Source organism: Nannobrachium achirus (genome assembly GCF_963921795.1).
Source record: "Nannobrachium achirus genome assembly, chromosome: 12".
Classification (NCBI taxonomy): domain Eukaryota; kingdom Metazoa; phylum Chordata; class Actinopteri; order Myctophiformes; family Myctophidae; genus Nannobrachium; species Nannobrachium achirus.
Genome location: NC_137832.1, coordinates 3,443,589 through 3,469,381, shown reverse-complemented (window position 1 = coordinate 3,469,381; position 25,793 = coordinate 3,443,589). Strand labels below are relative to the sequence as shown.

General features: G+C 41.9%; 2 protein-coding genes and 1 long non-coding RNA gene across 3 annotated transcripts in view; 1 reads left to right on the top strand and 2 right to left on the bottom strand.

The window, feature by feature from the left end:
* The window catches only part of LOC308294983 (5'-AMP-activated protein kinase subunit gamma-3-like), a gene marked incomplete at both ends in the record, with an annotated part of 22,460 nt that extends 14,522 nt beyond the window's left edge, over nt 1-7,938 (top strand). The window contains 7 exons of the mRNA XM_080737919.1: nt 256-301; nt 1,325-1,379; nt 1,910-2,036; nt 2,626-2,791; nt 3,595-3,632; nt 4,136-4,282; nt 7,828-7,938. Coding sequence (XP_080594045.1) covers nt 256-301; nt 1,325-1,379; nt 1,910-2,036; nt 2,626-2,791; nt 3,595-3,632; nt 4,136-4,282; nt 7,828-7,938 — 690 coding nt within the window. The remainder of the gene's footprint in view (nt 1-255; nt 302-1,324; nt 1,380-1,909; nt 2,037-2,625; nt 2,792-3,594; nt 3,633-4,135; nt 4,283-7,827) is intronic.
* A 7,118-nt stretch (nt 7,939-15,056) lies between these two features.
* On the bottom strand, nt 15,057-18,120 carry LOC308295039. Its single transcript, XR_013962543.1, has 3 exons — nt 18,052-18,120; nt 16,456-16,512; nt 15,057-15,344 (listed from the first exon to the last, which is right to left on the bottom strand). It is a non-coding gene; the product is annotated as an uncharacterized lncRNA (long non-coding RNA).
* Nucleotides 18,121-18,161: 41 nt separating this feature from the next.
* Nucleotides 18,162-21,871, bottom strand: LOC308294982 (SLA class II histocompatibility antigen, DQ haplotype C beta chain-like; the record flags this gene model as incomplete). Its single annotated transcript, XM_080737918.1, has 4 exons — nt 21,679-21,871; nt 21,087-21,359; nt 19,829-20,015; nt 18,162-18,165 (listed from the first exon to the last, which is right to left on the bottom strand). Exons 1-4 carry the CDS (start codon nt 21,737-21,739, stop codon nt 18,162-18,164), a joined length of 525 nt encoding a protein of 174 aa, XP_080594044.1. The 5' UTR covers nt 21,740-21,871.
* Nucleotides 21,872-25,793: the final 3,922 nt, after the last annotated feature.

Sequence of the window (25,793 nt, the reverse complement as noted above, 5' to 3'; positions counted from 1 at the left end):
CTATGGGGAATCAGTGACGCGCCACACGCCGCTTCTCGGCCTTAGGGCTTCTTACTTATTTAGTGTGTATGAAGTGTGTAATATTGTGTCTGTGTAATATTGTGTGTGTGTGTGTGTGTGTGTGTGTGTGTGTGTGTGTGTGTGTGTGTGTGTGTGCACGCCGTGCGCGTGCGTGCGTGTGCACGCCGTGCGCGTGCGTGCGTGCATGCGCATGTGTGCGTGCGTGCTTGCGTGTGTGTGTGTGTGTGTGTTCAGGTTCAGATCTATGAACTGGAGCAGCACAAGATCGAAACATGGAGAGGTCAGTATCTTTATTTATTATTTAACAACAGTATTTATTTATAAAAAATACACAATGATCCGTGTGTACTGTAAGTTATTGCCCATTAGACGCGCAACAGAATACAACTCAATGGGCGCCGGAAGTCGCCGGATATAGTATTCCGCGAGGCATCGTGGGAAATTGAGTCCCCTCGCTCACTACCGGCCGCAGCAGCGTGGGGCTATTGGTTACCATGGTAACCAGTTAATACGTCAGGTAACGTGTTAACGGGGCCGCGGCACTTCACAGGGGGGAATCGTTAACATTTGTGAGAAGGTGTTAGGAACTCCAGTTGTTAATATGTACGTATTCAGCTCAGTATAAAAGCATGCGTCCCCATCGTATTCTTGGGCTAACTCGATGTACGAGCACCGCGTAACGTAACATGGTGACACCAGAGCAGTGTAAGCAGAGTGGCGACACGCTTTGATCTCGCCGCAGACCGGAAGTGGCTTTGCAAGGAGCCTGTTCTCATTCTTAGCGAGCCTCTGCTGCTCTTCAGCCCCGTCCGCCCCCATTATAACCAAGGGATTTTCACTCGCTGGTAAGTAGACTAAATAACGTCTTTTTCCCCCATTTAATAATATTGTCTACCTTGGAGAGGCCCGTGAATGCGTTAAAAAGCGTGGAAAAGACGTGATTTAGTCTATTTACCATCGAGTGAAAATGCCTTGGTTATAACGGGGCTGAAGAGCAGCAAAGGCTCGTTAAGAATGAGAACAGGCTCCAGTAAGCTAGGCTAAGCTAGCTTTCCACTATGCTTTCCACGCTTACAATGGGAGTCGACGTAAGTGTCGTAACTCTCTCTATCAATAGGTCTGGGTGACACCACGTGACACGTCGATCACGTGACCAAAGAGGGGGGGAAAAAAAGCTTTTCCAAGCCTGTAGGAGTGAGCCCGGTAAAAAACACATCATGCATTCCTATGGGGATGTGATAAAACACCACATCATGCATTCCTATGGGATATAGGACAATAAAACGTCTGTGTGTCATTTCAGAGATCTACCTCCAGTATTCTGTCAACAGTCTGATCAGCATCACTCCTGACTCCAGGTGAGACGTCATCACTCCTCTATGCCCCCTTCAGGCACGTGCCCTTTTATCCGTCTGTAAAAAGTGTCCTCTCCCGACCATGATTGCAGTTTTTACTATGGTGAAAGAAATGCAAATGCCCCTCTTTCCATGCCATACCTGAATGCAGCATCCAAGAGAATTGCCTTGTCCAAACTCTCCTGAACTTGAACGCAGCCGTTCAAGTTCCATGCCGTTACGCCACATCTCCAGTATTGACTTGATTATGCATAGTTCAGTGTGGTATCAAGCACCAAAAATAGCCAACTTCCAACTCACAATGTGTCGCAGCACAACAACGCCTTGTGAGCTTGGAGGAAGGCTATTTTTGACATTTTCACCAAAAGACCCTTTTAGAAATGTCAGCCCCTGCCTCTCTAACATTCTCTGCACATCCCTGGTCCCCTTTATGTCACCTTTATGTCCCCTATACAGTCTATGTGAAGACATCTATTGTCTTGTTGTCCCATGCAGTCCATTTGAATACATCTATTGTCCTGTCCCCCATACAGTCTGTTTGAGGCCATCTACTCCCTGTTGAAGAACAGGATCCACAGACTGCCCGTCATCGACCCCGAGTCGGGCAACGTTCTGCACATCCTGACTCACAAACGCATCCTCAAGTTCCTCCACATCTTCGTAAGTAAACTTTAAATTTAATTCCTCCACATCTATGTAAGTAAACCGCTTTACTTTAGTTCCCCCACATCTTCAGGTTCCTGTCCAGGCCCTAAAGTGAACTGAAGTGTGGCCTACATCTGGCCTAGATATGACCTACATCTGGCCTACATCTGGCCTAGATATGACATATATCTGGCCTAGATATGGCCTATATCTGGCCTAGATATGACCTACATCTGGCCTAGATATGACCTACATCTGGCCTAGATATGACCTACATCTGGCCTAGATATGACCTACATATGGCCTAGATATGGCCTACATCTGGCCTAGATATGACCTACATATGGCCAAGATATGGCCTACATCTGGCCTAGATATGACCTACATCTGGCCTAGATATGACCTACATCTGGCCTAGATATGACCTACATATGGCCTAGATATGGTCTACATTTTGGCTCAAAGTTTGTCTTACGCCCAAGGTCCCATTGGCCAAGCTTCGCAGGACGTGCTGTGATTGGCTAGCGGCACACTTGATGAAATGAACTCATAATAAATAGCACCGCTCTCTTCACACCAGGTGTGATTTTACTATCCCCTCCAGGGTTCTATGATCCCCAAGCCCCGCTTCCTCCAGAAGAGGATGAGTGAGGTGGGCATCGGGACGTTCCGTCACATCGCCACCGTTCAGGACGACGCCACCGTCTACGACGCTCTGACCGTCTTTGTGGAGAGGAGGGTGTCGGCGCTGCCCGTGCTCAGCCAGGAAGGTGAGCAGACCAGGGTTTCCCAAAGTGGGTGCCGTGTCTATGATGCCAGTCCAGGGGTGTCAGATAACATTTGGAATTCATCAATATCACTACACTATGCTCAGTAAAACATTCCCGCTGTGGGCGCTGGGGGCGTGTTCTCTCCTCCACGTCCTTTCTGTGGGGAGTTTGCATGTTCTCCACGTGTCCCCTTGGGCAGTGGTTCTCAACCTGTGGGTCAGGACCCCCAAATTATTTTGGGGGTTCCCCAGATGATTAGCGTAATGTGCAACATTGTTTTCTCACTCAACAGTAAATAAACCAACATAAAGTTTAAGTGTATAGAGGGTATCTGCACATTTGACACTGACAATTTAAGGACTTTTTAATACCTCTGAAATGACAAATTAAACATTGGCCAAATTGTCAAATATTAGAGGCAGAAATTGTGAAAATAGCAGATCTGCATGCTCACAACGCCTCGCATTGCAAGGCATTGTGAGCATGTAGATCTGCTATTTTCACAATAGAACTGTGTAAATACAAAATGTAATGCCTCAACTCTTAGTGCTGGGGGTCCCCAGTTAAATTATGATTATTTTGGGGGTCACAGCCTGAAAAGGTTGAGAACCACTGCCCTAGAGTAGGTACCGTCACAAAAAAAAACATGCACTAAACAAGTGTAGCGTGTAGCACCAAGGATTACATTCGATAATTGACACCAGGTGAAAGAAATCACAAAAATAGTGGGATGAAAAAAAAAGAAAAAAAAGGGGGGACACAGACACACTTTAATTAAATGTCTCTTTCTCTTGGTCCTCCAGGCAAGGTGGTGGCGCTATACTCCAGGTTTGATGTCATTGTAAGTTCTATCAGCTTTTGATTATTCATCATTGTAATTAAAATGTACACTAACACTTTTATTGTTATCACTGTATTTGTTGACACTTGACCAGTGGTGTAACTGGTAATCACATATTCTACTGGTACAATGTAGAACGCTGTGAGCTTGTATATCTGCTATTTTTCAATACCTAAAGCATAAAACAACGGTTAGTTTAGTATAGTTTATTTATTTCGGTCAAACATAAAAATAAAATACAAATAAAATACAGTGCAATTTAGTCACCAAAATGCCTAAAACGGTATGGGCTGAAGCCGAAGCTTACAGTATATTTCCCACCTTATTACCATTTAAACATAAAAATAGCATAGAGAAAAAGTAAGAGCAAACAAAGGAATTTTAACTATCATGAAGTTTCAAAATGAACGGACAAAACTAAAGATAATATAAATATATAGATAGGATGTAGATAAGATGTGCGTTCCAGACTGGTTTAAACTGGTTTAAATGTGTACCTCCAGAACCTGGCAGCCCAGAAGAACTACAACAACCTGGACATGACCATGAAGGAGGCCATGGGGATGAGGAGCTGTCAGGTGGAGGGGGTCCTCAAGTGCTTCCCCCACGAGACCCTGGAGACCGTCATAGACCGCATCGCAGAGGCAGAGGTATACACACACACACACACACACACACACACACGTCAAAACTGGGAATAAATTCCTTTACCAAGAACTTTCTTCACCAATGTGTTTGTAAAGGTGGCACCATAACACACACTGTAAGCCTTTTCCCTGCAGATTTACAGTAAAGTACTGGTAGCACGTGTTCTATCTATTCTTAGAAGTTTTCCTTTCCCAACCACCAGGGTGAGCTGAACCCTAACCTAACGATAGCAGCCAGGGTTAGGGTTGAGGCTCAAATACTGACAAATCAAATTCTGACATAATGTCAGTCAGCTTGCCTAGGCAGACACATGGACATGACACATTAAGCATTAGAAGCTTAGAAAATGCCCCTAATAACTATACAAATGCTTTTCCCAGAATACTTTGCTGTCTTCTTCCCAGGATGCTTTGCTGTTAAGAGCAAATTTACAGCAATTCCTAACAATAATGACATTCTCTTTAATTGCTGTAAAAATATATTTTTCCCTCCCAGAATGCTTTTCTGTTAACAGCAAATTTACAGCAATTCCTATGATAATGATATTCTCTTAAATTGCTGTAAAAAAGTAATTTTCTCTCCCAGAATGCTTTGCTGTTTACAGTATATTACTGTCTGATACTAATACAGTATAATACTGTTCGGTTTTTGCTATAAATGTACAGCTAAGGGCTAACAGTGCAGGTCACCATCACCTGCTGCTAGTGGACAGTAGTAAATAAATGTCTGTCTCTCTCAGTTCAGTTCAATTCAATTCAATAGGCTTTATTGGCATGACATTTTACAAATGTTGCCAAAGCACAAATACAATTATGACAAACTACAAAACAATATAAATCAATGTAATTACAGTACATAAACAAAGGAGATTGTGCAGTAAAGTAAAACATGGGATATACAGTATATGTGTCCTACTGGTTGTCCCTTTATGTGACAGGAATTTACATATTTTGCAACTAAAACTGCACATTGTTTCTGTTCCCCCAAAAGGAGTGTCAATTTCTCTCTTTCTGTCATACTTCTGAATTCTGCACAAATTATTTCAATTTTTGGGAAGAACTCCTCCCTAATGTTTGTGTATTTGTTACATTGTGTTAGGAAGTGTAATTGTGTCTCTACTACTGCTTCCTCATCACAATGACAGCACAGCCTCTCCTCTCTGTCTGTGTCTGCCCTTCTCTATCACCAAACCATGATCACTCAGTCTGTACATTGTTGTCAATGTCTTTCTCAGTTACTGTGCTTAGGTAATCTGCCACGGTGTCTGTTTAGGGACAAATATGTTTCTAGTTTGTGTTGTGATTGTGTAAGTTCATTCCAATAACAGATGTATTCATCTTTTTCTTTTCTTTTTTCTTCTTTTTTTTCAATCAACAAACTGCCATGACAAAAAAACATACAAATTGTCCGGGAGCCAAATGGTGATTTTTGGCTGAACGTGGATTCGCCTGTAAAAGTTTTTTTCTCAACTGATTCTTGTAGCTTGGGGTCACCTCTTAAGGATTCAAGATGATGACCAGTGATATCCATTGAGCATTTTAAATGCTCAATGGATATCACAGACTAAAACAAAAACACCTGAAAAAGACATGGACAACGAGAACAACAACAACAACAAGGGGAGAGAAAAAAGAAAGGAAAAAAAAGGGGGGGGGGGGGGGGACCACACACTATTTACTCTTATACAAATACAATTTTTCCCAACATTTTTCGTATGTCTGCTTTTGTCCTCAGGTTATACTTATACGCACTCAAAGCTAACGCGGACATTTTATGTGGCGTCTCGAATTGACGTGGAGGGTGACATGACTCCTGCTGCTGTCCGCTTTGAGTAAATGATAGCTCCTTTCGGAACCACTCGCTCCGCGGCTATGCCGCTCGAGTGGTTCCGAAAGGAGGAAATGAGGTAGTGATCCGCGGTGGAAAACAAGTGATAAATCATAGCGATTTTATAATTATAATGGATAAGCCTAAAAAAAACAGTTCACATGAACAATACTGATGTAAAATAAGATATCTGAACGGCTACATATATTTTATACAATTAAAATGTCATGAGCCAACACATTTATAGGGGGATTTGCCCAGGCTTATTTTTCTTCCAATAAGCCTGGGTTTCCGAGGCTAGGTTATACGTAATCTTTTCCATGAGGCTGATTTCTTCAACAATATCCAACCAATGTTCCTCGCTAGGAGGAGCCTCTTTCAACCACCTTCTTGTGATGGCTTTTTTAGCCGCCAGTGTCCTCTTACCCTCCTCTGTGTCTTCGGGTATCAAGCCAAGATATAGTACTCTGGGGTCGCTAATATTTATCTATTTCTTTAGTTATAATTTGGTTAGGTCTAATCTTCTGAGTGATAGTGTAGCTACAGTCAGGCTGGCTGGGGTTTGTTCTCTCTCTCTCTCTCTCTCTCTCTCTCTCTCTCTCTCTCTCTCTCTCTCTCTCTCTCTCTCTCAGTATAACCTAGTGTCTCTCTCCCCAGGTCCATCGGTTAGTGTAAAGGCATCTCCATACTTCGACAGAACCAAACTTTTCGGTTGAAAAATAAACTTTTTTATTTTTTATCTTTTCCGAAAAAAAGCGTCGGATGTTCATACTTCGCTCCTGTTCGGAGGGTTGGCACGTTGGAAGTTGGAAGCGATGGCACGTATTGTGGAGGAAGACGAGGAGGAAATGTTAGCGGAGGCAGAGAGGAGGAGGAGGATTTTGCCCTGCTTTGTGCGGCTGAGGAGGAGGCGAGCATGGCCTGTATCAGACTCTCGTTCAGGGGATGAGGGGCATGGACGAGGAGAAACATTTTGAAATAATGAGAATGTCAGCCAGTCGTTTTGACGACCTTCTCGTCCTTCTGCGTCGTGTCGCGCCGCTCATTGAGCATGCACCGACACAGACAGTATAGTAGCCTACTAATAGTAGTTTTCGCGGGTCGCAAAGCAAAAAACAAAAGCTAAAATGTATAGCCTTGCGTCACCAGGCTTTCCAATGTACAGTAGCTGGGGGGGGGGGGGGGATCCAACCGACCAATCACGTTGGCCGTTTCACCGAACATGATTTCGGCGAGTGACAGCATCTCGTAGTGCAAATTTCAGAACTATTGTTCGGGGAAAAAGCATTCCAGAACTTTCGAGGAATTACATTTTATAGTTGAAAAGGACCTTTTGACCGAAAACGGCGGTTTCGGTCGAAGTATGGACAGGCCTTTAGTGGACAGTGAAGATGTGGTCAGAGGCATCGTGTCTCTCTCTCTCTCAGTATAACCTAGTGTCTCTCTCCCCAGGTCCATCGGCTAGTGTTAGTGGACAGTGAAGATGTGGTCAGAGTCTCTCTCTCTCTCTCAGTAGTGTCTCTCTCCCTCAGGTCCATTGGTTAGTATTGGTAGACAGTGAAGATGTGGTCAGAGGCATCGTGTCTCTCTCTCTCTCTCAGTATAACCTAGTGTCTCTCTCCCCAGGTCCATCGGCTAGTGTTAGTGGACAGTGAAGATGTGGTCAGAGGCATCGTGTCTCTCTCTCTCTCTCAGTATAACCTAATGTCTCTCTCCCCAGGTCCATCGGTTAGTGTTAGTAGACAGTGAAGATGTGGTCAGAGGCATCGTGTCTCTCTCTGACCTCCTGCAGGCGTTGGTCCTCAGCCCCGCAGGTATCGAAGCCCTCTGACCCCTGTGACCCCTGACCTGTGACCCCCGTAACCCCTCCTCCTCCTCCTCTCTCACCTGCCAATGACTGACTCCGCCCTCCTCCTCCATAAGCTCCTCCCACCTCCGCCCGACGCCGTCGCCATGGGGACGCAGCCGCCACACACACATAACACACACACACACACACACACACACACACACACACACACACACACACACACACACACACACACACCAGCTCATGCAGGTAGGAAGCCACATCGGTACTTGTCGCATGATAGGTAGCGCTGCACAGTGGATAGAGTCTGCCTACCATAATGTTCACCGCTGTGCAAACCAGCCTGCGTTCATTTTAGTCCAGTCAATCTGTGATTTGACCCAAAAGAAATTGCAATCGCATTTATGTTTTTTGTGAATTATATATTTAGTGGATCAAGGTAAATTTAGGGGGTCTCATTCACTTACTGTACATGAAAAAAGACCCCTCAAAAAGTAGCCCTTTAAATAGCATGTGAGGGGTCTAACTAGGGGTTTTTTTCATGATTCTTAATCCATTGCAAACATTTGTGTAGCATGAAAAACATTCCCTGGGCTAAAAACGGGCCCACAAAACCCCACAAAACTATGTTTTAGTGATGAGTCATCACTTTTCACAGTTTTGTGGGGTCCATTTTTTGCCCAAGGAATGTTCTTTGTGCAAAACAAATGCTTGCAATGAATTTACCTTGATCCACTAAATATATACAAAATATATAATTCATTATTTTGACCAATAAAAACTGTCACATTAATATTGCAATTTCTTTTGGGTTTGGCCTTTTTTTTTGGCTTAGATTGACTGTTCTATTAGGCACTTAGAGCTTGTAGGAGCATTAGTAGCAGCTTGGCCCTGCCTGCCTGACGCATAGAGATCACCAGATCAGTGCATCTGAAAGCTCTTCAATACGTGACCGCTTACAGTGATTTGAGACACGACGGGTCTTTACTCTTTACTTATCATTGAAAGTACAGAATCTAAGCTTTCATATGATGTATATAATTCATTGAAATTGAACAATATTTGAAGAATACCGCTGGTGCCCCATTGAGCTTGGCAGATTTCACTCAGGTTTTACTTTTCTCACTCACGTCACTTCTTTCTCACTCACGTCACTTCTGCTGACCTCACTCATTTAGGTCCTGTGATGCAGTTTCAAATGCACTACATTGCAGGCGTTTTTTTTAAAGTGAAAAAAGAGAAAATGTGCCGATCTCTAACTGGCACTAACGGTATGTGATCATTGTGTCAACCACCCCCAAGCTCACCAATACCAGCTGAGAAGAGAAGATCTGTGTTAAAGAAAATCCAAAATTACCCAGAATTTCCCAGGACACAAAAATACAATACAATACAAAAATATATCTCTAATCCTAACCCTATCCATTACTAACCCTGTCTCTGACCCTAACCCGCTTGGTATGAGGTCAGAGTAAAACTCGGAAAAACTCGGACTCGGAGAAATAGACCGCTCTGCCAGAGTCTCAGAATAATTACAGGACATAAATTGCAAGATGACCTGCAAGAATTATTTAGCAAGCCAGGACGGTCAAAAGGATGGCAAAAACAAGATTATTTTTATAGTGCTTTCACGGGGAAGAGACACACTTCCTCTGTGAAGCAATATGAACTGAATTAAAACAGAATTACAGCTTCATCTTTAAAAACAAGATGGCGAAAGCCATCGTCTCCCACCCTAACCCACCCCAACCCACCCTAACCCAACCTAACCTCACGTCGGAGTAATGAGACGTCAGACTGACGTATTCCGAAAAAAAAGAAAAAAAAGGAAAAAAAAAAAAACAGATGCGCCAGCTTGTAGATCTGCTTGTTTTTGAAAGCCAAACGGATAAAGTGGTTCAAATGATTGTGTTGCAGTATTAACAGCACCACCAACCCCCTGATCTATAAGATCTATATAACCACCAACCCCCTTTAAGAGGTAAAGATCTACAAGGGTCCATTTGGTTACCAACTCTCCATCATATAGCTGGGGACCACCTGGAACCCCCTCAAGGACCACTGAACTTAACCTGATCATAAATGCTTCATATTTACTGCTAATCATTTCCCCAAGAATGGCATGGCTGTTGCTTTGTTGGTATGTTGGTTTGTTGTCACTTCAGCACGGTGTGGAAACTGGCTTGAATGTTCTGGAGTGTTAATCAAACTCTCATGTAGTTTTGATGCAAATTAATGAACAGTTCCTAATGTAGAAAAGATTTGTTTCAAAGTTTAATGCCGATGACTTCTTCATGGTGACATGAATACCGCAACAATATTTTTACGTGAAATGTTTAGCAAGCTGCTATGACTGCTTGTTTTGTTTGTTTTGTCTGTTTTCTTTTTCATCCTCGTTTATTTTCCACAGATTTCTGAGATCCAGCCGCGACCTCCGACCCTGGCTGTATGGAGGCTACATGCGTCTAGTCTGCCCGACAACAAGCCATCGCTTGCCCACTATTTCACTTTGTTTTCTTTCTTTTTTTATATATATATATATATACAACAAATTATACACATTATATAAAATGCTCAGTGTTATAATTCTGAAGGTGTGTGTGTGTGTGTGTGTGTGTGTGTGTGTGTGTGTGTGTGTGTGTGTGTGTGTGTGTGTGGGTGTGTGTGTGTGTGTGTGTGTGTGTGTGTGTGGTGGGAGGGGTATTCTTTTTCGGGGTCTTTTTGGGGAACAGGAAGTTCCAAGATGGAACGCATTGTGAAACTGTGACGAAATCAGCTTCAAGGCGGCATTATTGATTCTTACTGCAAATGTACTTTTAGTTTTAGTCTTTTGAATGAAATGTAATTTAGTCTTAGTCATATGAAATGTTTTAGTTTTATTCTTTAATCGACTAAATGTCATTAGATTTTAGTCGACTAAATGTCATTCGATTTTAGTCGACTAAATCTACAGTTGATTTTGGCCTGCCGGGGGGAAAAAAAAACGGCAGGCCTTGAAGGTGTCTACAAGCTTGTAGATCTGATGTTTTCGGAGCGCAACCAAACATAAAATAACTTGTCTTTCAGTTCCACCAGTCCCTCCCTGACATTTTAGACCAGTTTTTATCTGTTGACGAAATTGTCATTATATTTAGTCTAATAGTTTCAGTCACCATAGCTTTAGCTATAGTTTTTCGGTAAACAAAAGGTAGTCGGCGGACATTTTTCGTCGTCGTTTTAGTCGAAGGAAATCAAGACTGCAAGACGCGTCTGTGGAAACCAATCCTCCATCGGTCCAATCATCATGACATGTATACAACCTGAAGATCTGTGAAATGATGTTTTACTATGAACAATAAATAATGTCTGAAATGATGGTCTCTGTATGAAATTATGATTTATTATAAAATGCTCCAGTGTTGTTTTATTATCATTATTAATACAAATGATTGTTAAAAGTGCAGTGTGCTCTTGGGGTACTAATATTCTACCATTGAGAGTTGATTCATTCTACCAATGCATTTCAATGGGAATGGAGTGGTTTGATGGTCTTACTCTTGTGCAGCTTTCTGCGTGCTGTGCAGACCTTGTAGTCCAGGCGTTTCGGGCAGTATTTTGATGGAATCGTGCACTTTATGCAAGAAGCATGGAATTTGGCACACAGTTAGCACATGCCATATGGAACATTTTTGGCTATAGGGGCATCGCAGATTTGTCATGGGAAACTTGTGGGAGCCAATCAAAGTTGGGCTCTCATAGACTTTACTATAGAGTAAAATAATACAAAAAATAAATATGCTTTAAGTAGCATGTGAGGGGTCAAACTAGGATTCTGAATCCAATGCAAACATTTGTTTTGCAGGAAAAACGTTCCTTGAGCTAAAAACTGACCCCATAATTTGGCAATAAAACTATGATTTAGTGATGAGTCATCACTTCTCACAGTTTTGTGGCGGACATTTCTTGGAAAGGAATGTTTTTTGTGCAAAACAAATTTCTGCATTGGATTCAGAATCCTGAAAACGTTTGACCCCTCCCATGCTACTTAAAGCATATTTATTTTTTGTATTATTTTACTCTATAGTAAAGTCTATGAGAGCCCAACTTTGATTGGCTCCCACAAGTTTCCCAAGACAAATCTGCGATGCCCCTATAGCCAAAAATGTTCCATATAGCATGTTCTGTGTGCCAAATGTAGTGCTTCTTTCATAAAGTGCACGATTTTTGCCTGAAACGCTCTGACTATTGCCTTTATGCTTAAAGCAGATCAATTCTCCACGTAGATCCTACCTTATCCGTCTCAAATGAAGAACACTGGTCTGGACGTGTACAGCCGGCTTTGGTTTCAAATGTAAGGGCTGGATATGCTTTGTTGTGCACTGGAAATGGACGATCTTCAAGCTCACATGGCGTCGTGCTGCCACACGTTGTGAGCTTGCAGATCTGCCATTATGGGTGCGTTACGCCAAACTCAACTAAGTGCAGTCAAGCCTTTCTAGACGCAGCGTTCAGCATGGAGTAAGAGGACAATTATTACAACATAAAACACTGTGTTCAAGTTCAACAGAGTTCACTGAAGATTATTCTCTTAACAGAAAGTTAAGACCAAATACTGTGTGAGTGAAATGTAAGAAAACATGTTTCTGATTCCTTTATTGATACATTGTGTCATTCCAATCAAACCAAGCAAATTAAAGCCACAATCTAACATGTGAACATCAAACCATTCATGGTCAGGGGTGCAGATCCCAGGGAGAAGGAGGTGTTTCCTCAAATAACGTCTTTAGAAATAAATGATGTCATTTAAAATATATGTTTAATAGAAGCTGATTCCATTTTAGAAATCCTTCTCACATGTACAGTAAACACAATACTTTATGAAGGTTTTGTTTCCTGATCATTATTCATTAACAACATAATCCACAGAGCTGTTAACTAGTTTAACTGATAACTAGTTTAATTAATGAGTGAAGTTCAGCCAATATGAACGGATAGAAACAGCAGTGGAGCTGAAACCAGAAAGATATAGAATAAATACTGAACAAGGAATTCTAAACTGTCCAAATTAGACACTTATTTAAGGGCTTGGAGTGCAATTCACATTGTACTGCTTTCAATAGATTGTAATTATTTCATTAAAAAGGTAAGCAATATATATATATATATGTCATAGTATATTAGAGAAACAGCACATTCGAGACGCGGAGCACTCGTGGTGCGGCACGGGGCGGAGCAAGCGGTCGCCACAACAACGTACTCCAGGCGGTGCGCCGCTCTATTGTCCACGACACTGCGAGCGGCTACCGAAGCCCCCCTGTATCCACGAAGCCCAAACGAGTTACGAGGCCCCCCTGGGTCCACGAAGCCCCAAGCGGCGCGAAGGCCAGCGGACCTTGGTCCTGCTCTTCGCCCCCGAGCGCCGCAGGCGCGAGTGGCCGCGAAGAGCGGGCCAGGGCCGCGCGGCCGGCGGAGCGCCGCGCGAGTTACGAAGCCGTGGTGAATGCAATCGTTATATTTATGCCCAGGCCGTAAGGCCTGGGCAAGCGCACGTTAAACGCCCTGTCCAAGTGACTACAATGGAGCTAATGGCTAGGCTAGGCTAGGCTAGGCTAGGCTAGTAAATAAAGAGTAAACACTTCCGGTCTGCGGCGAGTTCAAAGCGTGACGTAACTCTCTTATATACACTCTGGTGAATGGCAGAGCAGTGGCTGACGTCGCCATCTGGTGGTGATTAGTGTGTGGTGAACGTCAAAACGAGTGCTCCTTGACAACTTTTACTGGTTTCTTGAACATACTGTAACATATATATATATATGCCTGCTTTAAGGTTTAGGTTGTTAAGTCATGTGATGTCAACCTATAATGAATTAATTACATTCAACATTCAACAATTACGATCTGGCAAATGTCAGACAAACTGTAATGATTGTGGACATTATTAGTTAGTTTAAAATCCTTGTGTTAACTCTATGTTGGTGATTTTATTGATGAGAAGATTAATTGTTTGTGGTTCCTCTCTAAGTTGTACTGAGATCTGCTCCTCTGCTCATGATTACACATTGTAAATGATTACATAATGATTTCATATAAATGATTTACCAATATAAATGATGCATGTTTCATCACTGTTTACCTTCATTTAGACAGCCCACCATTGTCTAAACCGGGTCCACCCATAAGCTCTAGGTCCACCCATCACCTCAGACCACCCTAGAGGCTCTAGGTCCACCCATCACCTCAGACCACCCTAGAGGCTCTAGGTCCACCCATCACCTCAGACCACCCTAGAGGCTGTAGGTCCACCCATCACAGGGAAACAGTGATGTCATAATGATCGTAACACATTAATTATCACATAAATGATTACATAATAAATGACTTATGGTCAATTATAAAATGATAAAACCTTTTTCACAAACATGGCTGACTGACTTCCATTCAGATGATATTAATGTTATGAACAACTCTGATCATTTATTTAATGTTTTAATATCGTGTAGAACTGAAATATGATGTTTGTGTTTTCTGACCGCATTAACTATCTATACTATAATTTTGCGAATGTCTGTCTGAGTGAGTGAGTGTCTGTCTGTCTGTCTGTCTGTCTGTCTGTCTGTCTGTCTGTCTGTCTGTCTGTCTGTCTGTCTGTCTGTCTGAGTGTCTGTCACAGCGTTTCTCCTCAGTGGCTGGAGCAATTGATCTGAAATCGCATCACCATTAGCATAGAACACACCTGACATAACTGTGAAGCCCGTTTGTCACTTTCACAAATCATATGCTGTATATTAGCATTTTTATGGTGTAACTACCATCTATTCTGCATCTAGCATGAGGCATATCTATTCTGCATCTAGCATGGGGCAACATGTTTATCCAGCTCTGTGTGTGTGTGTGTGTGTGTGTGTGTGTGTGTGTGTGTGTGTGTGTGTGTGTGTGTGTGTGTGTGTGTGTGTGCGTGCGTGCGTGCGTGCGTGCGTGCGTGCGTGCGTGCGTGCGGGTGGGTGGGGGGGGGGGGGGGGTGTTGGCTGGCCCTCTTTCAGATGTTGTCATGTAGATCGGTACACAGTATCTCTGTAGCCTTTAAACGAAACGGGTCTTTCTTACATTGATGCTCCTACATATTATCACGCAAACACCAGAAAGTTACTTTCCATCCCTCATATACTGTGTGCACAGTGCACACCCCATAACCCACACACTGCACATCATTTCGGAGCTCATATCTTTGAACGGGTAAGGACTAGTAAAAGTAATTTGATGAATCGTCCAAGCTAATTATCGTTAGCCTTGGCTAGCCAGTTAGCATTTTGTTTAAAAAAGACATTTGTGAAAAAGGTTGATGATGTCATCACTGTGCTGCTGCTATGACTATTTAAAAGCTGATTGGACACACATGTATTTCCTCCTCTCTCCACCAGAGGGCCTCTCTGTAAACACATCCAGGTGTTCTGTGAAAAGACAATGAACCAATAAGAATCAGACATTATTAACTGTGTTAAAATGTAAACACTTTAGAACAACCTTCCCTCATAATAGTAAATCAATCATTCACACATTACTAGTTAATGTGTTGTTCTTCACTTGTTAAATGATGGTTAACAGTTTGCTAATGTTGTAATGATTTAAAACTATGCTATAAATTGTTGAATAGAACATGAATAAGTTATTAATAAACTATGCTATAAATAGTTGAATAGAACATGAACAAGTTATTAGTAAACTATAAACTATGCTATAAATAGTTAATAGATCCTGAACAAGTTATTAGTAAACTAGTTAAAAAGCTAAGCTCCCAGCATCCTCCCTGTAACTACAGTAACCATCAGAGTAGAAACAACTCAGTCCATTCTAACAACATGTGATCAATACTTTGTCAGTAGAGTATCTTAGTAGGAAGAGTAGCTCAGTTGGTAGAGAACTCTCCTTTGGACCACAAGGTTCTGTCTTTGATCCTGCTGGGTTTTCAATGTTCTGAATCACTGGGTTCAGTTCACTGAAATGTTGTGTTCAATGTTCTGAATCAAATGTTGTGTTCAAATGATTGGTTCAGAGTTTGTCTGCATTGTGTCGTCTCTTCACTGAACTGAATCACAGGAACTTCACTTCCTGACTGGATCACCTGAACGTCCTCTCAGGCTATGGGATCTAAGCCCACCCAAATGTGCCCACCCAATCAGAAGTTATTAAAAAATAATGTTTTTAATCGTTTTTGGGGGGTATTATGGTATGAATAGAAGTTGTTATAACCTGTGATGCAGTATCCTGATGCAGGTGTAAGATCTGTTGTGTTTGTATTGTGTGTTATACAGTAGGTATAACTGACAAAATGCATCCTTTATTTTTTTTTCTATGCATTTTGGGGGTTTTGAGTCCCTATTTTATTTTCGAACGTCGCCCACCTTGTGTTTGCTCTTGTCCCCAGTCCTACAGGCTAGATCCAGCCCTGGTTTTAATCAGTATCGTCTAGTTGTTTCACTTCTTACACAAGCATGTGTTCTAGTTTTACACACTTTTATACATTTTAAATAAAAGTGAATTAAAAAGAAAGAGGAAGTGAACCTGGGTGTGTGGGAGGAGTCTAAAGATCGTCATTTGTTGTCGGCACCAGAACACGACCTGGTAGAAGAAGAGAGACAGTTTAAACAGACAGTTAAGACAGACTTTGGTTTCCCAAAACGCAGTCGTACCGTGGTCGTACTAAGCCCTTCGTAGGACACTAAGGGAAGGGTGCCTTACGACGATGGTGTTTCCCAAACACACTCGTAAGCGCCTCTCTCAAAACAGGCTAAACATAACAAACATGCCCTTAGGTTGGCCAGAGCCTTGTATTAGAGAGTTCTCCCAACTCTGTTCCCATGTGAACGGAGATGATGCAACTCTCCTTGAATGGCTCTTGGCTTTGATTGATAGGACGTGTCAGCCAGCTGCGCTCCCAAATGAATTTAACTTTAAGCACTGTTGGCAGGCTAACTAACTGCACAACCCCCTTGTTTTAATTTTAAATTATATGACTTAATTGCTTGTCTTAAATATTTATTATTTACATTTTTATAGGCTACTTTGACATTATATTGTAGAGCATTGGTTCTCAAAGTGAGGTCCATGGACTTTCAGGGGTCCTTGATAAGTGGCGATGCACAGAAGCGGGGGTCGAACCCGAGGCTCTCACTTGTCAGGTCAACACACAACACATCAGTCGGACTTCCAACGTAAAAAATACCATGGGATGTTCCTTTTAGGCAGTACAGTTTTTGTAACTGTACTGTACTACATTTCTATTGTATTGACTATACTTGTACCGTTCTCCATTTTTGTCTAATAAAATATTCAATTAATCAATCAATCAATCATGCTAATAGGACTGAGCCCGATATGCAGGGCTGTTGTGCGATGCCTCATGGCTGTAATAACTATGGGGGCTACATTAGTTGGGAACCAAATGGACCCTCATCATAGGTGTAACTCAGAGAGCGTACAATTAAATGACAGGTCCATTTGGTCCCATTTGTACACTCTCTGAGTTACATATACATACCTATGATGAGGGTCCATTATGGTTCTTAAATTCCTAACTGAAACACAACAGCCCTGCCAATCTAGCTCAGCGCTATGTTGGCACCACAGGTTGTGTGTTGGACTGCCGAGTGGGAACTCTGGGTTCTGTCCCCGCTTCTGCACATCACTTCTACATATCATTTCACTGGGGATCCCCTGGATCCCCACGGGTCTCTGGACCCCATTTTGAGAACCAATGGTGTGCGGGCAGCCTATGAGCTGGTTATTTTTTATGTAAGTGTGTTGTGTTGTGGTGCGCTCATATCTCTCTGTATCAAAGTAAGCACGCTCTACCCAACAGACGCATATAACATAAAAAATATAGTAGTATTATTTATGTATAAATATATAGTTCACTGTTGTGCATTTTTATAGCAAGTGTGTAGCCTACTCTGCCATACCATACACTTGATTGATTTTTAAAACTATAAGTTTATAGTTATATCGTAAGACAGGTCTGCGGAGGTTCGCTTTCAGGAAAGGGGTTTGCTTCTACGAACCTCCTGTCAGGAGCCCTTACGATGGTTTTCCCCAAGCCATTCGTAAAGTGATTCCTGTGTAAGATAATTAATTAAACATTAAAACATATGAATTGATCACCTCTCTTCTTCCAGTGGAAGTAGATGAATCCAGTCAGGAACAAGACCAGACCCAGAACCAGACCTGATGCTCCGATGGCCAGCTGGTTCTTCACTGCCTCTGGCATGGAGTCATCTGATGATAGAAATATGATATGATATGATATGATATGATATGATATTAATGATATGATATTATTACAGTTGATTAAAACGCCTTGTTCTTCACTGACTCTGACTTGGAGTCATCTGTGTGTGTGTGTGTGTGTGTGTGTGTGTGTGTGTGTGTGTGTGTGTGTGTGCGTGTGTGCGTGTGTGCGTGCGTGCGTGCGTGCGTACGAGAGAGAGACAGACAGAGTGAGAACAGTTAAGTAAGACAGTGTAATGTATGGTAAATTAGGAATCTGCCAGGGTCAGTTGGGAGTTCAGCTCTAGGGACACTTCCACACATAGCCAGGAGGAGCCGGGAGCCGAACCTGGAACTTTTGGGTTCCAAAACTCTACCTCCTAGGCCACTGCTGCCCTCTGCTGATTAGTAAGGCCCCGCCCCACTCGCTTGTGTATGGATTTTGCTGCCCCCGAAGTTGTGGGCACCAATCATGGCCCAGTATGCAAATATGGGGTGGGTTGTTTTAATCTGCCCCTTGGAAATGCAAAATGCAGGTTCCGTGAGTTTCCAGACTAATATGTAGTTCAATGATGTAGTTCACTGGTTCCATATAGAGATTAAACACTAATATGTAGTTCACTGGCTTCCTTCAAAACAGCTAAATTCACCTTTCATGAGGACAATGGTAGTGTTCACTTCTCCCCTAGACAGACGCTACTGATCACCCCCCCCCCCCCCCCCCTCCTTTACTTCACCCCACCCTTCTTTCTACTCTGTACATACAGTATAGTGTTTTGATATTGTGATATTGAATGTTTTGATGCTACTTTATATGCTGATGAATTGAATACCAAGGACCCCAATGGAAGCAAGACCGCAAGGACTATGGTGTAATCCTTTTAGACTCAGTGTTTAGACTGTACTCATGCTGTTTTACATTTCAATCAATCAATATCTACACAGTAGTGATATTAGTCTGGATATGCCAGGCTAACTGACCCCAGTCCATCATGATAGGTAGGATTACAGTAGTAATAGATTACAGTAGATTACAGTAGTAATAGATTGCAATAGTGATAGATTACAGTAACTGACCCCAGTCCATCATGATAGGTGCGGTCAGGCTGGGATGTTCCACCATGCATGAGATCTTCTCTCCTGATCTGTAACACACACGCACGCACGCACGCACACACACACGCACGCACGCACGCACACACAGAGACACACACACACACACACACACACACACACACACACACACACACACACATACACACACACACACACACACACACACACACACACACACACACACACACACACACACAATACAGATCATGGACACAGGAAGCCTGCCAATTATCACAGACACTGAATACAATTCAACGTCAGCTCTTGGCTTATTGGGAATTCCTGCAATCTGCAGGCCTCTCACAACTGATTTATGGACATTATAGAGGTGGCTATGCATTGGAAACAGCTATGCAGTCTCAAAACAATACTTGAAATAGAATGCAAAAAAGATACTAACGGCATACCTATGTTCACGTGTATGTGTGTTTCTGTAGGTGTCTATTAAGTGTGTACCTGGTACTCCAGGTAGGAGTGGTACTGGTACCAGTAGAGGTGTGTATTTCTATGGGTGTTTGTTACATACTTGGGTGTGTACTCCAGGTAGGAGTGGTACTGGTAGTACCAGTCTCCATCAGACAGCTCATAAGAGGAAGTGACATCAGAGGTGGTCTCTTCTCTGTCTCTCAGCCAGGTGACGATGATCACTTTAGGGTAGAAGTCATAGGAGCTGCACCTCAGCATGTGAGTGTGTCTGCTGCTAGCGAAGGGAGTTGCTGACTTCAGCCTGACTTTGGGCTCCACTGGAGAAATAAGATTATTATTAGTAGGCTATTGTTATAATTGTTATTATTGTTGTTGTTGTTGTTGTTGTTGTTGTTGTTGTTATAACCTACTACGAGTAATAGGTACATGTATTAATAATTGTAAATGTAGTGTCAGTGTTTGTCCACCAGATGGCACAAGAGAACATCATTTAAGGCATTCCACATGTTTGTGGTATAGCAAAAGAACGAGTTTGACCCTTTCTTTGAGTTGACTCTGGGTTGAACGTGATCTGTGGTGCTGCCTCTGGTGTTGTAATTGTGGACATCCTTAACGTTTTTAAAGTATTTTGCCCGGTACATGGGTATCTTAGTGGTGTAGTGTATCTTGTACACCAGGCCCATTGCAAGTTGCTGTAGGTACTCTATCTACTCTGAGCCACCCCACTCCTACAGTTTTCTATAGCCTATAGAAAACATTTATATAGTTTATATTTATATAGTTTAAACATATTCAATAATTACACAGTTACACAGAGCTTTACATTAACAAAAATAAAACAAACTTAACCTAAGGAAAATAGTTAAAATTAACAAAAGAGTAGAAACGAATAACACTTTAGATATATAATACTGTAAAACAGTAATTAAGTATCAAAACAAACTGGTAAATAGAATAAATTAAATATATAATGAAGTGTGTAGAGGTGTTTTTTATTGTTTTATTTCAGGTTAATTTAAAAACATTGACCTTGGCATCGTTATTTTAGACAGGATTAGGTAAATAATATAGATCTATAATCTATATGCTTCATTTATACTCTGTGTATGACCTTGTCACAATGTGTTGTGAACTTGTAGATCTATTATTTGCACAGAGTCACACTGTGTTAAGATAAAGTATGAATCAGTCTTAAGTGTTTAAGAGGATCTGACATGTTTCTTATCAGATACAGGAATGTTTTACAATCATTAGCCTACAATATAAATATTTGTAATAATAATGAATGTAATAATACATGAATCATCTCTGAATATCATTATTATTATGATATCATGTTATAGTTTATGAGGTGATGAGTGTTGAGTGCTGCTCTGAGATCAGCTCACCTCTCTTGTCCAGAGCAGAGAGGTAGTAGGTCTCAATGTTGGGTTTGCAGAATCTCTCTCGTTCTGCTCTGTAACTAGCCAGTATCATAGGATCTTTATTCCAGGCCTCTGCGTTCTTCACACCATGCTCAGTGTATCCAACCCACTGACCCACTCTGCTGTCCCACCTGAAGAGCTCATCATGATTGAAATATGCTGACTGTATGTACTGTATGTCATTCAGCTCACTGGAGTTGAACACACAGCGGAAAGCCCTGTAGAACACATGTCCATCTGGAAATAGAAATGTACAAATAACATTATTGTTCAGTTATATTATCTGTATAATATCAACACAGTGTGTTTGAATTGTTAAATAGTCTAATTAAATAAAGTTGACCTGCTCAATTTAACCACTAGCGTCCATTCAGAATATCAGATCTACACTATGGATCGCATTGTGAGCTTGTAGATCTGCTATTTTCAGCTGAGATATAGAGGACAACAGGACAGGCCATATAGAGTCAGGTTAGTATAGGGTTTAAATGGTTGAACAGATGAAACATGGTGAAAGTCAGACGTGTGAATTATCAATTAATTAAATAAAGTTTACCTGCTCCATGTAAACAGATGAAACTCAGTGAAACACAGAGCCAGAGATGAGATGAAGTCATGATGAGTTGAGATGTTTCAGAGTTTAGTTGAAGTGTTGATGAGTTGAGATGTTTCAGAGTTTAGTTGAAGTGTTGATGAGTTGAGATGTTTCAGAGTTTAGTTGAAGTGTTGATGAGTTGAGATGTTTCAGAGTTTAGTTGAAGTGTTGTTGAGTTGAGATGTTTCAGAGTTTAGTTGAAGTGTTGATGAGTTGAGATGTTTCAGAGTTTAGTTGAAGTGCTGATGAGTTGAGATGTTTCAGAGAAATGAACACTGACACACTTTAACAACATGTCTCTACTCTACAACAACCAATGAAAAAACACTATTCACTCTCATCACGTGTTACCAGGTAGACACTAAACCAAAACTACAGCAGATGGTTTTAATAATAATGTACATTCAGAGAGAGTGTGTCCTGCTACACAAACCATTTATTGACTACATTTTTATGTTACCCATATGGGTAATAATAATAATAATAAGGGTAATAATAAGGGTAAGGGTAATAAGGGTAATAATAATAATAGTAATACATATAGCTGCAAGCAGCGATAAAGTGGCCAAGCCAGGAAAAAGTAGGAAAGCAAAAAAGCAGCAAGGGAAAAAAAGAAAAGTGGGAAAATAAATAGGCCTACAGTGTTCTTCCAAGAACAGGTCTCCGGCAGGTCAGGTATTCTTTTTTTCTTTTATTTTTTGCCTCCTGGTGGCGCTATAATAGGCCAATGTAAATAGGGTGCCACATGTTCTTGCAGGGGTTCTCAAACTGGTGGCCCGCGGGCCAAATCCGGCCCGTGAGACAATATTTTGTGGCCCCCAACTTAATATGAAAGTTTAATGTTGGTGTGGCCCGCGAGTTTTATATGAATGGCACTTTTACATTGTTGTGTGCGGAGCTGACAAACCTACCAATAGGCGGCTCTCGGGGGCATGACATCGACCAGGCTTGATGCAAGCAGAGAAACATTTCTCAATGAGTGAAAGTTACAGCAGCGTTGCCATGGAGACTTTTCTTCCGTGCCTGCATGCGTAGGCAAATGCGGACATTCGTCCCAGCTCGCTGTGTTCACAACACTTTAAAAAAAAAGTGTTTTAAGTTGCTGCCCAACGTGCAGGGACGTGCTGGCCATTGGGAAAAGAGGGACAACTCCCGAACGGCCGTTTCATTCTCGGCCGGTCCCGGCCGGCCATTAGGAAAAAATTTAACTGTTTGCACAAAAGTAAAAATTAAACTGTTTGCACAAAAGTAGTGAAAACAGCAGATCTACAAGCACACAACGCCTCGCGGTGCGAGGCGTTGTGTGCTTGTAGATCGGCTGTTTTCACTAGTTTAAATCATTTTTAAAATGATAAATACAAAACAAACGGTTTTGGACATAAGGTTTCCACCCGACAACGACGAAATATAACTCATGTAATTGGCCCACTGGCTTGTCACTTGTCATGATCTGAAATGGCAAATCTTTGAGTAGCAGCAGCGCTATAGAGAGAGATCTCTCTCTATAGCGTGCAATGAGGGCCTCTCCAACTCTTTGTCCCGGGCTGAATCAGGGGCCCTGCACGTCCCTGCCAGCGTGACATTATACAACGTATACTGTAGGGCCAGGCTATGTCTCTCTCTGAATAAATCAAAGTGATGCGTACGCAGCGAGATAAAATAAAAGTAAGGAATTCATTCATGTGGTCTGCAGTCTCAATCAGATCAGATCTATGTGAGCCTAACCAGACTGAACGTGTAGCGCGTCGTAACCCCCATCCACTCCCAATCCATGTGATTTTGTTAAACAGACTGCTGTTTTGTGTCGTGCGCTGCTCTGTTTTCTTTTTCCTCCACCTCGACTGCAAATCTCGCTTTGGAAATCAAATCAGCGCCGTCGTAGAGAGCACTTCACCATGAAGTCTGCCAGACTGCCACTGTGGAGCAGAGCTAACGCTAACCGTGAAACGAAACTTTGCCACCGTTGTGATGCACGACATGTGCAGAATAGCCAAAGATATTATGCCAATTAAGGACACTATATTATTGTTGTTCTGGGGAAAGGCTTCCGAGGTGATTTATCCAACCAGAATACACTGTGCCGTGAGTCCTGTCGCCAAACTGCATCGCGACAAGAAGAGGGAACGCTGATGAGTTATCCGTAACGTTCGCCCAAAACACACTCGCCCCCGTTTTTTTTATGAGTAGGACTACTTGCTGGATGTGATCGTCTGGGCGGGGGCGATCATGTTTTGGACGAGTTTGCATCCTCATCTCAACTGCGCACCAAAAAATTATTAAACAAGAATTGACACAGTCAATATATGCTGGTGAAATTGTGGGTTAAAAAGTCAGTCAGTCAGTCAATTAAGCACAAGCAGTCAAGCACACACCTCTCTCCTCTCTGCATGACTGTTTCGGTCAGATGACAGACTCTGCATGCCTGGCCCATTAACCGATTAATGCTGACGGTTAACCGGTTACCAAATTAATCGTTAGTGACATCCCTACTGCAGACCACATTAATGATGTTTAAATCTGAATACAGCAGATATAGAAGACTGAAGAAACTGAAAACTGAAATGTATTACTGATTTATTTACTTATTAATTTACTTATGTATTTGTTGATTGATTGATCGAGAGTTTTATTATTAGTTTTGTGCAGAAAACAGTTATGCAGTTAACAGTACAGTATGTTCCATACAAATTGACTATCAAAGAAGGGATGTACCCGAGGAAAGTTATACACAACTTGTTTGTTTGTTTATTTGTTGATTGATTGATTGAGAGTTTTATTAGTAGTTTTGTACAGAAAACAGTTAATAATACAGTACAGTACATGTTCCATAAGTTAAACACAACTTGTTTACACCAGGGTCCTTGTTAGTGGCCAAGGCCACGAAGTGGCAAATGGCCACTCATTGATATTGGACTTCATCATTAGTGGCCAAGGCACAAAGTGCCCGAAGGCCACTTATTGATATTGGACTTCAGCACTATTATTATTATTCTGCCACTTTTTCTCTAGCGGCTAGACCGTGCAGTCGCTTTTTACGAAACTCAGCAGTATGGCAGAGGACTATGCCAAACGGCTAAAATGCGAAGCTCGCAACAATCGGCCAAAGGGTGGCGCTGTAGGAAGCCTTTGAAAAATGCCAACTTTGAACAGGTAAAGCTCATGCTCTGTTTCAGGTACAGCCATGAAACCTGTATACACTTATGCGTCTCCTCATGCCGAACAACTTTTACACTCTGACTTTTGACCTCTGACCTTTACCCCTCCCACAATTTTGAATTATATGAAAAACAGTCAAAATCTATCTCCTCCTGGGATTTTCGCGTCACGTGCGCAAAACATTTTTTTCCATGAACTTTGGACCAATATGGTCAGATCTGTCTCGGCAGATTTTCTTTAAAGCGAAACATTATTTTTTAATAATTCACTCAATATTGCAGTTTTATGCAAATTATTCTTCTGCCTCTAAATCATACATGCAAAGTGACACGTTCATGGCATTTGGCAAATATGTAGATGGTTAGTCCAAATATCACTGAAAGCAATCTTACTCCAATTGGCCAAAGGGGGGCGCTATACGAAGCGTTTGAAAACTCAAACTTTAAAGGGGCATAAGTCATGCCTCGTTTCGTTTGAAGACATGCAACTTGCTTACACGCGTGCCTTGACTCAAGCGGAAGACATCTGTGTCTTTGTTAAGTAAGCTCCGCCCTTAGATTTTCCGCCATTTTGAGCAGTTTGTAAAACACTTAAACCCGCTTTTATTCCGGAACTTTTGCGTCACGTGCACAGAACTTTTTTTACATGAACTTTGGACCAATATCTAAAGATCTGTCAGATCGGATTTTTTAAACATTGAAACATGCTTTTTTAATAATTCAATCAACATTGCAAGTTTTATGCAAATTATTCTTCTGCCTCTAAAACATACATGCAAAGTAACATTTTCATGATGAACTACTGTAGAGGGTAAGTCCAAATATCACTGAAACCAAAAAGAATCATATTTGAACTGGGGACCCCCCACCCTGACGTGAGTAGGGTTTTCCCATGATCTGGGCCTTAGGCTAGATGCAGAA